This window comes from Drosophila mauritiana, chromosome 2R, assembly GCF_004382145.1.
Source record: "Drosophila mauritiana strain mau12 chromosome 2R, ASM438214v1, whole genome shotgun sequence".
Classification (NCBI taxonomy): domain Eukaryota; kingdom Metazoa; phylum Arthropoda; class Insecta; order Diptera; family Drosophilidae; genus Drosophila; species Drosophila mauritiana.
Genome location: NC_046668.1, coordinates 4,597,569 through 4,612,925, shown reverse-complemented (window position 1 = coordinate 4,612,925; position 15,357 = coordinate 4,597,569). Strand labels below are relative to the sequence as shown.

Below are 15,357 nucleotides of genomic sequence, written 5' to 3'. Positions count from 1 at the left end.
TGGGCATACATACGCATACACATACAGACACATCAAGGAGGGTGTGGAATCGCTTAGTAGTTTTGTTTATCAATAGTTTATTAATGATTAAGCTACGATTTTAGGTTTGCTGTGGGTTCGCTCTAATGAATCTATTCAAACTTCAAATGGTATCCCTTACAGTTTGTTCGCTTGTTTCTTTGTTGTGTGTGTTTGTTTCTTTGTTTGTTTGCTTGTTTCTTTCTTTCTTTGTTTGTTTGTAAATTACGTACCGACGACACTGAACGAATGACAGTTACTAGGCCGGCCAGGGTTGCCAGCACATCAATTTTAACTGCAGCGGATCCTCTATACTCGTATTGTAATCTATCGTAAGTGGTGCAGCCTGCAGCCGATTTGGAGCCAGCCTAAGTTTATTGAACAGTCGAGAGTTGTACATAATTCGTTACGTAGATTTTGGTTTCATGATTGAGGTGTCTCAGCTCGGCGGCACCAAGCACAAAGACTGGAATGCCCCAAACGCTGGATACTGCGGCACTTTGTGCCCGGCCAGTGCCAGGTCAGAGGTCGCGTACGATGAGGAGAATTTAATTATATTACCATGCTAGATATCTGCTTGTAAAGTAATTATTTTCAATTTTCCGATTTGGCAGACTGATGAATGTACACTATCCATTGTTCGACACTATGGCTAGGGTTTGCCCCGACCCGCTCGACTCTCTCCTGTGTGCTTTTGCAATTAATTACAGCTTGATTTTGACAGTTTCGAAGCCCATAAAGTGTTCGCATACTCTCGTACACCTCATTTCCGGCCAGCGCGCCATCCCCTTTCCGTCCACGGGCCCAGGGTTGCATGGGCAGTAAGGGTAATGTGGGTATATTGCACATTTTCAGTCAGCTGTGTGCCTTGTGGTTGGAGCTGCATGATTTCCTTTTTATTTACACAATTTGAATAAATTTTCCAGCCCTTGTGAGTGCGTGTGAGTGGTGTGCCATTTGCAATAAAATGTATATACAAACTTAATAACATAATTAATTAATAAGGGTTGATGCTCTCGTTTTTATGCTCGTTAACGTTCTGGATGATGCCCCCTTTTGGCTTTTGGGCTGGACGTGCCCGCTGCTTTTTGTTTAGTTTTCAATTAGCCATTAGTAACAGTTATAATATCGCTTTAATGCCCTTTTGTTCATATTTGTGTATATATGTACCTCATTAAATGGACTTAAATTGGCTACTTATGCAATTTCCGCTCGCAGTAAACATTTTTGGGTCGCAAAGCATTGATCTTGGCCGAACAAAGGCATGTAAGTAAAATAAGTTTAAGCTTTCAGCTGCTCACCGAAATCACTCGGTGAAATTGCACTACACATATACATAACATAACATCGATGGCGGTAAACGAGGAGTTCGTGGAAATCTAACCGAGCGGCAACTCGCAAAAAGAAACTCACATACTCTGAAGTCCTTAAACATACTGTACAAAATCAATGGGAAGAAGGTTATTAACATAACCAATTTTCATCCAAGCCGGCGTGGATGCATGGGTAACTAACTGTCGAGTACACAGCGACGATTGGTTTAACATGATTTTTACACTTGAGTGCGCATCTCTTACTGAGCTTAGCTTAGCAATTATCCTAGACTGGGGTTATTCAGTTATTAACTCTGTTTCGGCTGCCGTAGTTCTAACACTGAAATAGCTTAAATAGGATTTCCTCGCCGCCGTCCTTCCGTCCTTCCGTTCGCCTCGCCAGCCAGCAGGTGGGTCCGCTTAGGTCAGGAAGATATGTCTAATGGGGTCGGAGTTCAGGACTTGCACATCACTGCAGATTAGATACCAGCTTGGACCACTCACCTCACAACAACCGTGTTCAGCAGGAGACAGGGCGCCAGCATCGACCTAAATATGTGCGTCAGGCGATCGGCCGAGGAGGTCTTCCGCCGCGAGATTGCCGCCATATTGTCGCCTGCAGGTGGCATAAAATGGTGCGATAAATTTGCAATTTAAAATTTGAATTTGAATTTGAATTTGAATTTGAGTTAGAGCCAGAGCCAGAGTTCGCTTAGCGACAGACGGGCGAATGCAATTATGTGCATCAACAACCGAGCTCCGCTGTTCCATTTTGCCCATTTTGCCCGCCCGCCGCATTTCCCATTTTCATTCTAATAAGCTGCAGGCTGCGCCATTTGCATACTTTCATTTACACGTCTTATCGTTATTATCAAAAAGCGTGCCATGTCTATTTAAATGCTAAAATTACAAGGAACGCAGCTTGGCGAAGCAACAAGAGTGCCGAGGGCTAATTGTCTAAGATGGGCAACAAAACATCTGCATTGATTAAAACTAAATATCAAATCACCGTGAAATGTCTGAATGTTTTGTTAAGGTTCTTAACTAAATATTGCCAACGAGCAAAATAACAACACAACTGAAACAAAAAGTCAAATCCTGCTGCTTATCTACTTTAAAATATATTTTAGTCAGTCTGAATTGAGTTTCTTATGGAATATTAACTAACTAACATATTTACGGATATATCATCGTGTAAATGCAGACATTGTTTACTGAGCAAAATACTCGTAGTAGATATTTGATTTGTTTATTATCAAAGGAACCCGACTTTGGAAATGCGGCACTACTGACTCTTCACTGAAAAGTAGATATAATAGAGCTTACCTTTCGAAACGAAGACGTAGATGCTCGCCGGCTCCGTGTTGCTGGCCGAGCAGGTGTAGTTGCCGGAGTCCGTGACCTGCGGTTCCCGGATGATCAGACGGCTCTGAGTGCGGGGTCCCGGGGTCGTCTCAATGGTTATGTCGCGCCGGGAGTCGACGTAGTTGATCAGGCGATCGTTCTTTTGCCAGTACACGTACTGCGGTGGTGTAGGACTCTGTGGCACAGAAGTGATGGGGTGACCGGAGTGGGACTTTTGGGCTCACTTCTCGACTTACCTTTTCAATAATGCAAACTAAATTGATTGTTGAGCCCATGTCGACATGCAGCTCGCCGGAGCCCAGGATGAATGCCTCTGGAACAACCACTTGAAGATTCACAAAGTGGGAAATGATGCCAGTCGGTGTCGAGACCTGTGTGTTGGTGTTTGATTTTGTGGCGGATGGATGGAGGGGAAGAGCAAGAGCAAGTGTGGCCATTGAGTGCGATTGGTATTCGTAATCAACTTGAATCTTAATGCTTCAGCAAACTGCGAGCAGGAATTACTTTCCTCCCAGCCAGTTCCGAAAAATCGTTGCGAGTGCAAGAAATGTTGCACTCATTGAAATGCAAATCAAACAATTTCAATTTGGCACGCAAAAAAGAAACAAAACGAACGGATCCTAGTCTATATAAGTGGAGCGCTTTCTACACGTCCCAGCTCGGAGCTCATCTCCAAAATATCCGGCAGGCAGCGATTTCACTGCAGCTTCTCCGGATCCGCTGCCGCAATGGAGTAGGAAAATAACCATTTCGGCATATTTGCATGCAGCTCTCGTTTGCTACTCAGCTTCATAGTCCATATTCTGTATTCCGTATTCCGTACTCCGTACTCCGAGGTCCTTAGTCCTTAGTCCGCTGTCCGAAGACAGGAGTCCGGAGGGGACATCGCCCGACCCACTGACTCTGAGCCTGACTCGGTGACTGACTGGTTTGTTCTGGCATGCGGCTTCTCATATTGAAATTGCATGCAAACAATTTTGAAATTGAAGCTACGTTTCTGGAATTGCACCACGCTCCTCTGTCCCTCCTCATCCATCTAGTCAAAGCAGGGCGAATGGCACTTGTGCTGCTGCACAAACAGAGTTGCTGTCAAGTGTCCATTTCAGCAGTGTCTAACTTTGTTGCTTTTCGGTTAGTTGTCTCCCCTTTCCCGAGTCCCCCTCTAAGCTGTTTTTCTTCCCCGCCGACCCCGCACGACCATGCACCTTCCCTATTTGCATTCTCATGACTTTCGGGCTTACTTGTAAATTACTTCGTGAGGTGGAAGACCTTGGTTCTATCGTTCTGGCAGGGACCCGCATGTGTCGGGGTCCGGTTTATCTGCACCCGTTCTCTGGCCAAATTTGTCGCAGCCTGCCGGCTGACGCTCTCTCGCCCATTCGGACTCGTCAATGTCACCGCCACTATCCCAATCCCATTCCCAATCGGACTGATGCGGATACGGACTGACATGCCACATTGGAGCTTCGCCGTTAAAGAGACTTTGGTCAGAGCAGGAGGCCGCGAGCAGTGGTCTTAAATGGAACCTTTGCATACACAACTTCATTTCCATTTTACAATTAAATCATGCGCAGGCGAACAAATCGACATGACGTAAAATCAGCGAGAAGCTAAAGCCCGAAACCTCAATACAACGTTCTCGTTGAGGGAAACGCAGGGACGCGAAACGAGAGCATATGCAAATGGACTTTAGTTTATTTCAACTGCGCCTCATGCATAAAATATGGAGCCATCATTCCCGGCCGGCCGCCCAATCCGACTCCCATGTCCACCCGCGCCCACTGCCACGCCCAGCCTGGGCATGGCACCCGCCCATTCCCACTCCCACTTACCTGGCACTCGTACATGCCGTGATCCCGGCGCTGCACAAACTTTATCTGCAGCGTCCACATGTTGGAGCCGGGCGTGTGCAGTATGGCGAATCGCTCGTCGTTGGTGTAGAGCTGGGCCCCCGACGACAGGATGTGCCAGTCCCGGCGGCGGATCCAAGATATTTGGTTCTGTTGACGAAAGCCCGAGCGGGCGCGTTATTAACGAGCGGACTAATTGGTAATCGAGTACTACACACACGGATAATTAATAGCACTGCAAGTAGGCAGCACAGACAGATCAGCTCATGCAATTAGCGAAACATGCGAATATTACTCGAAAAGTAATTAAAAAATACTCAAAAGCCCCACGCTGAAACCTGGCGGTGAAACCACCACATCACCAATGTCCGGGCCGCGTTGACTTTTCGCCGGGCTGTGGGTGGTTTGGCGGAAAGCTGGTTGGATTAAATTACGACATTGGTTTACAAGTGGATAAGCTATTTTTAATGTCCCTGGCAGGTGCAGACTCACAAAAAAAATACGTTTCAAGAGGCAATTCCAGGAAATGCTTAAATAAACTAAAACTGCCAAGGGCACCAAAAATAAAGAATCAATTACGGTTCTACTTCGTTTTAACGCTTTTTTAATTGAAACAACAAACACTCAATTCGGGTTTATTTCGGTGAAATGATTATGGTAATTGATCTGTTTTCTACATATTTAATCGAGAAAATAAAACTTATAGTTGAAGTAGCTAGTGTAATAAAAAAGATAGATTGTGCCTTTAAAAATAGGTGGTGGCTAGATATGCCATTAAATCATATATTATATATATATCACAAACATGAATTTTCTACATATGTATATCTTAAAGAGATGCTTCCTTCTATCGTATTTTGAACTATCCACAAAATCGCTAAGGACTAGAAAGGAATCTGGCTTCGGGGAGAAGACACTTATCTATCCATGCTCTAATTGTATATTAAAAAACTGGGTTATACCAAATAAAAGCATGATCTAAATGATTTATGATCCGAAACAAGGAAACTATGAAAATATATGATCTAATCGCCCAATCCAGCCCATTCATACTTATACTTTTAAGAAAGTTGCATGTAGATATCCTTCAAACTGAAAGACTAGTTTGCGTTGATCGGACAGACGGACAGACAGTCCTGATATTGATCAAGAATCTATACTTCATATGTATCTCTTTACTGGGTTGCAAAATTCTAGCTGAATTCGAAATACCCTCTGATCGGATGTAAAAGGAGCCGTAATCAATGCTGGTCAAATGGAAACAAACGCTTTCGCGGTCTGATAATTAATATTAATATTTCAGAGTAGTCACAGCTCGGCGGTGTGCGAGGCACTTGGTTTTGTTAACCACACCGAATGTCAAACATTGTGTACCGAAATTGTCATCCAACCAAACGTTTCCTTTCAACTACAAATTAAGCTCTTGCTCTGCTGTTGTTCGTGCTCGACTGCTTAACAAATTAGACTTTTGCGTGCCGCTTTCAGCAAAGAGGCAAATGAAAATGCCATATAATTAGACAGAAGAATGAAATGGAAATGAAAACGAAAACGCAAACGCAAATGGGGAAAATGGGAAATGGGAAATGGTGAAAAATATCTCAAATACGATATGCACATAGAATTGCAGAAGCAGCTGTGCTCGCAGCAGATCCTGGCCAGCTTCATGCGCTGGGCTCGAATGGAATTCAATTTTGCTGCCACTAAACAAAGCGCTTTTCCATGCAAGGCATGCGGAAGGGGATTAGGGGGACTTGGGGCTTCGGGTTTCGTGTTTCGGGCTTAGATGCGGGACGTGTGGTGGGGTATGCGACACAGGACAATCCAGGACGGGCATTGTGATTTGGGCAAGCCGAGGGACAGGGCGTGCACACTGAGGAGAACAGAACCGAACCGAACAGAACAGAACAGAGGAATGTCATCGCCGTCGCCGACATCGTGGTTCGACGAGGTACAATTAGAAAGACAAAAACAAACCCAATTTACACCCACTCTGTCCACACCGGAGACCTTGCAGACCAGGAAGGCGGTGCCGCCCAGCTGGACTGTGGTGTTGTGCGCCATCAGCTTTTGGAGCAGGGAGAATCGCAGAAGGGCGGCGGGAAGAAACGGAGCGGGAGAGAGAGAGAACACAAGACAAAAAGTTAAAAGTTCATTTTTTACGATGCCGAAGGAGGTGGTTTAAAAAGCGAAACGCGTCCAAGTCGCACAATTAGTCAGCAAAACAGCGCCAGCCCAGGATCCACGACCCAGACCGAGCAGCACTTCAGAGGCGGAGCGACTTGGGCTCCAGGACGGGGACGCGAAGAGGTTCGACTGGGTGTTGGGTGTGGGTGGCCGTGGTCCGGCGTCTGGTGGTTGCGGCGCGCCTGCTATTTGGATAATTAGATTCGAAGCCAGCGCGAATGAATTATAAATAAGCACTAAAGATTAATTAGTGCCGCCAATGGAGTCCAGATCACATCGGACTCGTTCCCGCCGTGCTGGTAATTAGTGTTGTACGGGGAAAGTGGTCCGATTGGTTCGCCTTGGGTCCTGCTGCATTTTTCGGATACGGCATTTACGTATTGGTGGGGCAGGGCGCACTGTTTTGCTGACTGGAGAATCGGGTGTCGCAGCCACTGCGCTTCGCAGGCGATTCAATTTAAATTTGATTTCGAATAGCACTTTATTAAATCCGGCCGGACGGAGGAAGAGCGCAATCTGTCAATGGGACTTACCTCACTGTCTTCAAACATTGGACTGTCGCTCGAATCGAGATTATTATCCAATTTTGAGTCGCCATTTATACCGCCGCGCATCCATAGCTTCTTCCAATCGTTATCTGTGAGTATTGACTTTTGATCTGCAATCGAAAAATAGCAGCCACGGGCGTTAGACCAAACCAATTGCAGAGTGGAAAGTGCAGTCGCAAATTGTGTTAAGGTCCGGTTCTGGTTCCCCCGCTTCCCTGCCTGCCGCCCACCAAATCCGATTGATGCAATTCGAATGTAATCAGCACAAGTGTCTGGGTGGTGCAGCTAGCAAATGAATGTGATTGGCCCCGCAGCAAGGACAATCCAATTCCCAAGCAGGTCAAGATACTTACTCTCGCGCTTCTCTAAGCCTACTGAAATGTGCAGTAAAGCGGCTGATTTATGTTTGGCTGTGCTATCCATTACCAATCATGCGTGAGTCGGTCTCCACATCTATGTATCTTTCTATACATCTATCTATCTATCTATAAGAGCAAGCGTACGAACTTTTAAACTTGTTAACACTTTTAGAGCTGCGTAAATTATACAAATTTATTCGGTGTTTTGGGACTTGAACTTGGAAGAGCCAAACTAATCATAATCATTGGACCTGACTAAAGCATTCGGTAGTTACGCCAAGCCTCGCCACAGTTTATGTGGAAACTTAATGAGGGGATGGAAGGAGGAAAACAGAAAAGTTGGCCCTCTTCACAGGTAGGATTTAATTTCTTGAGAAGCTCTTGCTGCCAAACTTAGAAAATAATATTTGCTAAAAGCTTCTGCAACTAAAATCTGTATGCCATCATCATTGCTTACGAGCAGCGAAGTGGCAATTAATATGCCGGCTCTGGGATTATATAGAATTCACCGAGGCTTCCTTTCGTATTTTAAATTTAATCAGAGCAACTACGTCCCCGTCTGCCTTTTGCTCTAATTAGGAAACTTTGATTGCCCCGGCAACGTGGTCGAGTAGTGCAGCTGACCGTTTGGCATCCAAAATTAAATTTACGCAAGACTGCGCATCGGTTTTAATATTTTTTATGCTGCGTACTGGAGACCCGCTTGGCACGGAGACCAGCCGAAGGTGGGTCCTGTGCCATTGACTCGCCGGGAGCTCAAGGGTTGTGGTGGCTGCTTGGCTGTGGAAGTGAGTGCCCTCTGGAAAGGAATTTACCCAATCAATCAGGCAGCGTAGTCAGAAACTCTACGAGGGACTCCTTAGCTCCTTAGCCTCGCCGACTGGCAATTCGTTGTGCTAAAAATCGAGAGGGGATCAAAACAGCGCAAAACGCGCCGTGTCGTTGGCCACATCGCCCACCTCCGGCTGTTGGCCATAAAACACAGCGGAGCGAGCTTTCGCTTTTATTGCCTCGTAAATTTTTATAGTTCATACTTTAGGCATGCGTATGCAATGCCGCAGATGTACGGTATCTGTGAGTGTACTGCTCCTGCTCCTGCTCCTGCGTGTGTGAGGGTCATGTCGGTGCGTATGTGTGTTGGGATTGTCCTTTGTGCGCCACCATGTTATTTATGTGACCAAAGTCCGCAGTGACGTCAAGGCCCGCTGCATTGATTTCGAATTTGTTCTGATTGACCGAATTCGAGCTTATTTATTTCGTCATCAGATATATCCACAGTTATGATTTGACCAGGACAACTCGCAGGACAAAGGACGAAGCACACAAGAAGGTAATGACAAAAACGAGCGACGAGCTTGATCGTTTTTATGGTGCTTTCTGAATGAGTGTCAACCGGATTGCCTATCGTCGGGACTCATCCGTGGTACAAATTTGGTAGTATCGACAAGCTTTCCGTTTTACAGTGGATATATAATTGGGAAACGCCCTTCTCCTTCAAGCATAAAAACGGTTATTAAAATGAAATCACCTTCTTCCTCCTGCAATCAATAACAATTAAAATACTGGGTTTGAATTTAGATAAGTTGCCAGAGGGGAAAATTAATAAAAGCTGGGGTGTATATCTTTATCTATGTATATCTTATCTTTATATCAAATGGAACCAAACAAAAACCTCAATTAACAGCCTGAAAATGTCGTAAATATAAATTATTATTAATATAACTCAAGTTGGTTCTATAAGTGCTTTCTATGGAGCCAAAGGTGTGTGAGTGTAAACGAAATATGTTTTGACCATATACATATATAAAACTGAAATGTTTCCAATCTGCGAAATTGGTTAACTATATAAACGACTTGATATTAGCTAATACAACAATTTGCGGCTATGTTCGGAATTCAAAGATCCATCTGCATCCGAAAACGAAAATATTTCGAACCATTACACTTTGGATCCTAGATTCAGGATTGGCCGACATAGATGCATCTGATTTTGGGGTATTACCCAGCGTTCTGCATACGAAAGAGCTACGAATACGGTGTTCATTTCGAAAGCAATATACCCTGAAACCATCGCTTCCGGGGTACACAAATCAAGGGCAGACAAAGGCGCGTCCACTTGACCCAAGTCGATTGAAGGCGGCTTTATGACGGGTCAGGTTGGTTTTGGTGGTGAAAAGATAGAAAGCGAAAATGTTTGTACACACACACACTCACGTTATTTATGCCTGCTTTTGTATGCGTGGCAGGCCTTCACACACAGGCCAAGTGGAAATATATTGGGCAAGTTAAGAGGAATTTAAATGCTCAGCTCAGCGCGGGACACAAAGCCAACTGCTCAGAAACTAAGGTCATGTGTGGGCGTGGAGGGGTGAAGGCCGAGCGCGATAATAGTGAGAAAACACGCACTGCTAATAAAATGGCTCGGCCGCGTATTCCGACGCATCCCATTCCGTGAGGAGGGGCGGTACGGTACGTGCGCATGTCAGCTGCCTGCGGCTTAGGCGTGTGAATTATATTATGCCTGGAAGTAGGCAACAGTAATAAAACTTCGCAAGAAGCGATAGGAAACGGACCCCGGCAGTGGGGCTTTCAGTTGGAAATCCATTTCTGGGCTAACCGGACGCCGCAACAAAAGTGGCTAAAACGGGCAATATATAAGTTTTCGTTTCGTTCGTCGCATATTTCATTCCCCCTTCTGCGCCGCCTATTCCCCCGCCCCTGCGCCTGCTAAAAAGCGATAAATAATGAAGTCAGCAAGTGCGGCTGGCATTCTCGCATGTTTATTATTTATAATAAATATTTCTTGTCAATCTCTCGACCGACGCCCACCCACTCTCGACTCCCACGCCGCTTAAGTTGTATGGCCCACAGTCACGACACATTGGTTATTGTCCTTGTTGTCGCCGATGTTTTTGTTGTTGCTGTTGCTGTTGCTATTGCTGTTCCTGCGCACTTGCCATGCTTCAAATTATTATTTATCTGTCCCAGCCCTGTCAGCAGTCAGAGTCGAGCCTTTGTCTGCTCCACGCGACGTATACGTAATATTTTAATACCCCACCAATATGTTTGCAGCGGCCTGCTAGTGTGCGAGTGTTAATCCCTAAATCTGCTTAAGTCGACGCTCTTTGCCCGCCAGCCCGAGTGCCGAAGTGCTTAGCTGTTTTTAAGCCCTTTCCCTCCAGTTCTCACCCGTGGCCCGACTGATGTAGCCCGTAACCCATAACCCATAACCCATAACCCGCAGCCCAAGACCCGGTCTCAGCTCGCAGGTGAAAGATCCCGCCAGGTTTTCCACACGGCCCACGAGCTTAATTCTAAAACCGCTAAGCAAATTTGCAAAAAAGCTGACTGCGTGGAAGTGTCTTCCTTAGCTTCAAACTCATTTGCACTTGAGCCTGGGAACGAGTGTGTGTGTGGGGTGAAAGCCAGGTGAAAGCCAGGTGAAAGGCATCCGTTTGTGCCTCGTTTGTGCTTGATAATGTGCGTGTGTGGAGGGAGGAGCGACCTTGAGCGGAGCGTACCACCCACACATGGACAGACCGACGTGCATGTGTGCTGAGCAGACTTGCCCCGCCTGCCATTCACTGCCAAAATAATGTTTTGGCCACATTCTGCGTTGCCAACGAAGCCGGAAAAATGTTTCTGTGGAAGCCCCTCGCCCGGATGAATGGGATCGTGTTATCAGTAGGTGATACTTTCGCTCCCAAGAAGCGACTTGCAAAAATCTGGCCCTGAAATTAACCCCAAAGTTACTCGCTTCGTCACTCCACGCCACCTTGTAAATTTCACCTGCGCCGACGCTTTCGCTCTTCTCCGCAAATACCGCGCATATTTTCACACGCCACGTCGCACTTTCTGTGCAATTTAAAAGTCAATTTTAAAAGTTTTCCCCGACAACGATTTTCAAGCCACAAGTCGTCGCCATAAATTTTCAATTTTTGCACTGTCACACGAGCTCCGTTTGTTTTCGCCGCGCCAAGTGTCCACCCCACTTGCCTCGTCAGGTTGCGTAATGAGCGGACCGCGCGCTTTGATAAGGTGTCGTCGTGGGTGGCGTGGCAGGCTGGGTAATTTATGCGTAACGCGTTTGGCCGGGGGCGGTAAAAAAAAAAAAAATAGGACCAAACAACAGGGCAAACGGCGCGACTTCGACTTTGCGTGGCGCCTCAGGTCAAACCAAAGCCGCAAGGGCAGCAAGTGCGCCGTACCCATCAACAAGGTGGGGCGCCCTTGGCGCTAATCTCTCCCCTGTGTATTTTTCATTATCCTTATTATTTGTGAATGTTACGTGTTGGCCATAACTTAGGCGCTCTAACAATGCGTATACGTGCCGGTCGCCACTGTCAGGCGGAAGGAGGCGGAAGGAGGCGGACTTGGGGGCGTCGGGGCGGGCTCTTGGGGCGTGGCCAGCCGCCTATTTTAAGTGAATTAGCGGAAGGTTAAATCGCAATGCGCCGCGGATGGGTCATTAAATGGCTTGCCTAGAGTATCTTAAGTTACTGGGCTGCATTTGGATAATTGCTCAAGGCCTCTGCTCCATTGCCATTCATGCGGGCGGTTGGAAGGAGTAGGATACTACTCCTCGCAGCTCGGCTGCATTCCATTTGCGAAATGAATTGCAAACATTTAAATATACCACCGATAGGAGGGCCACCCCGCCCTTCCATAACTGAAAATATTCGAAAGTTTTGTGCTGCAGGTGCTTGCTTAGAACACTTCTAGCGTAATTAAATGCGGCGGAGACTACAATAAAATTCCTGGCACAATAAATCCGCAAATTGGTAAAGTTTCGCGCTGGCTTACCGTCCGCGTTAAGGAGCTTTAATTGCGGACTGCGACTGCGACTGAGAGCACGGCTCGGAGCAATTTGTTAGCTTGTGTAAATATTAAAATAAACCGGATATCGGAGTGTCAGTCGGCCCACTCAGTTCAGCAGGCTGGGCCGTTCGCATAAATTTCGCTTTAATTTACTTAGCACTTCAGCAAGTCCCTGCCAAGCAGGCCTAATTGAATTCTGGGCCGGGGAGGACAGTAAAGTGGACACGGCAAGGCGATTCTGTGATTAGGGGGTATTGAACGCACCTGGCTCGAGGGTGGTGGCCAGGAGCAGCGTCGGCAGGCAGAGCAGCAGGATGCGCAGTTCCATCAGGTGCAGGGGCCGCCGCAGACGCAGCAGCAGCCGTGGCGGCACCATTGGCATCCTTGCTCCCTTGCTCGCCAGGCCCGTGATTTCCCTGTTGTTCCTCTCCTCCGATGACGGCCTACTGTCCGCGCCCTTTGTCCTGGCACATCGATGGGCGGGCGGATCGTATTGTCTGACTGGCTTTTGTGGCTGCTTATTAGGGTTAATGGGTTTTTGAATGAACGCGCTGAATCCTTTCAGCTACGGCAACCACACAATGCCGGCATCTCCGGCGCACATATGCCTCGCCGGGTCGCTCCTGCTGCTGCTACTGCTGCTGCTGCTAGTTGATGCGATGGGATGCGATGCGTCGCTGATAAATGATGCTGGTCCGATGGCGATGTGCAGCTCAGCCTTTTTTGCCAGCTCCGTGTCTCCGTCGGCTGTCAATGCGTTGTTGTCCTGCGAGTCACAATGCGCTTTCCCGCCGCTCGCACTCCTCACAAATTTGCAGCTCCTTTCTTCGGGCTTCCCTCTCTATTGAGTCGGTGCGGAAAAAAGCAGCACGGTCTTCATCATTTTTCATGTCACTGCGTGTTAGCACATTAAGCCACGTCGGGGTCCGTGTAACACTGGCTGTATCTATCTTGTATTGTGTGGCTGGCAAAAAATTAACACTCGCCTTTTTATGAAATTACATTCAATTTGCTCTAGTGGATGTTCTGCCTCCTGCCGCCTCCTGCGAAGAACAATGTCGGAAGCGTAGTGCCGATGATGAATCGTTTTCAACGTGATGTCCTCCGAGGGTCCTTCCTCCGTCCGTTGTTAGCTGAAACGAGACAGAGCGCATATGAGATACATAATAGTATAGTATATAATAATAATAGGGTCTTCGTACACCAAGGGTGCCTATGGAAATCTAATGGTTGCTCCTAATTACAATTGCAGCGCCCCATCGCGAGATTCGTTTCCCGACCTAATTCCGACGAGCTGCGGCGGATTCCCATTCATTTGCATGTAGAAAGAGGGAAATTTATTTATTGTTCGAGCGAATTTGGCACATTATTTATAGGTCAGCGATAGCCGGGGACTCCCGGGCGAGGGGAACAGGAGCAGGGCGGTGGCTCTCTCCGGACAGAGATTATGCAAAATGGCCGGCCAGCAATTTGCTGAACTGGACGCTGCGCAGCAGGACTCAGCCGGGGTCGGGGTTTTCCATAAATTTGTATTTATTTGCTCGCACGCGTGAGTGGGTATATTTAAATTTTTATGCTGAGAGCCGTAAAAAACGGAGAGCACTCGAGACTCGGACAAAGTTTTGTGGCGTGTCATAATTTTTATCTGAGGCGCGGATCCGTCTTCTGAGTGGTCTGCCCCTTATTATTGCCCCACATTTAGCATTCAGTGGTATTTCCACATTACGACGCAGCTTATATTGCTGTGGGTGGCAGGGACAGCTCCGAGTTCAGCGATTCCGCGGACAGAGTTTGTTCAACTCGCCAGCAGCGCTAATGAATACAAATTTCGCGAAGCGCTGTGCACATAAATTAAAATTGAAACTCGGCCGCAGAATTGGCAAAGCGTTCGCTCATTTTAATTACAGAACTATGTGGCTTTCTGAGCTCGCCGATTCAGAATTTCTGATTCGCGCTGCAGGCCGCAAGTTTGCCATGGTATTTAATTAACGCCGCTGCTCTCATGGACAAACATTAGCAAATGTCATGCAGCCCGAATTTATGGCACACTCGTGTGCCATTCCTTTAAATTGATAATGCGCCGGATGGGCGGCGGGCGGCGGGCGGCGATCTCCGGGGTGGCAGTTAGTTGTTATTTGCTGCCACTTTGCTTCTTTCGTTCAAATGCAGCAGTTTATAGTAATTCGGAGAGTAAATGTCATGCCGGAGGAATTCTTGTCCATGTATCTGTGTTCCTTGGCCAACTGCGAGTGCGAGTGTGTGAGTGTGAGTGTGCTGCTCTACACAACTATGCACTTAAATGCAGTCACGTACACACACTGCGACGTACATATTATTATCTTGACACAATGGTGCCATAAAACTTAAAGACCCCCCCAGCGTTTTGCATTTGCCTTTGCCTTTGCGATTGCGAGGGCAAGCGCTGAAGGACATGGCATTTGCTTTCGCCCCCACCCTCCCCCTGACCCTTTCCCAGGCCCCATCTCTCCACCCACCCCCCAGCAAGTTCTTTCTGTTTTTGTTTCTGTTTCTTCCACTGCCAGTGCCTCTGCTCTGCTCTGCTTCTGCTTTCCTTTCATTCCACTCGCACCCTGCATATGCGCATTTGTGTGCACTTCTCACACACACACACACACACAACACACACACACACTCACTCGAGCGACCATGCTGCTGGTGGAGCTTGCTTTCTTCTTGCTCCTGGCGCTTTGCAGGCTATATGGAAATTGTAATAAGTTGCAAACCCAAAAAGCTGATGTCATGAGGTTAGTTGCTGGGGCTCAAGTTTCAAGCGACAATCATGTGCTCTCCCTTTGTGTTTTGTGTGCTGTGTTTCGCCCTGTTTTGCTTTGTTGTTGCCTTTCTTGGCTGCTGACCTCATGCTCGTACTTCATTTTGCTGC

The 15,357-nt window shown here is 47.1% G+C and overlaps 1 protein-coding gene across 4 annotated transcripts in view; it reads right to left on the bottom strand.

Moving 5' to 3' along the window:
• Positions 1-911: 911 nt before the first annotated feature.
• The window catches only part of LOC117138432 (zwei Ig domain protein zig-8), a 63,371-nt gene continuing 48,925 nt past the window's right edge, over positions 912-15,357 (bottom strand). Inside the window, exons 3-10 of one of the 4 annotated variants that reach the window (XM_033300540.1) lie at positions 12,720-13,588; positions 7,264-7,388; positions 6,521-6,610; positions 4,529-4,696; positions 2,933-3,067; positions 2,658-2,871; positions 1,836-1,947; positions 912-1,770 (exon numbers count right to left, since the gene is read on the bottom strand). In XM_033300540.1, coding sequence (XP_033156431.1) covers positions 1,752-1,770; positions 1,836-1,947; positions 2,658-2,871; positions 2,933-3,067; positions 4,529-4,696; positions 6,521-6,610; positions 7,264-7,388; positions 12,720-12,837 — 981 coding nt within the window. In that variant the 5' untranslated portion in view covers positions 12,838-13,588 and the 3' untranslated portion in view covers positions 912-1,751. The remainder of the gene's footprint in view (positions 1,771-1,835; positions 1,948-2,657; positions 2,872-2,932; positions 3,068-4,528; positions 4,697-6,520; positions 6,611-7,263; positions 7,389-12,719; positions 13,589-15,357) is intronic. The other 3 variants (XM_033300542.1, XM_033300541.1, XM_033300543.1) reach the window with 3 other exon arrangements.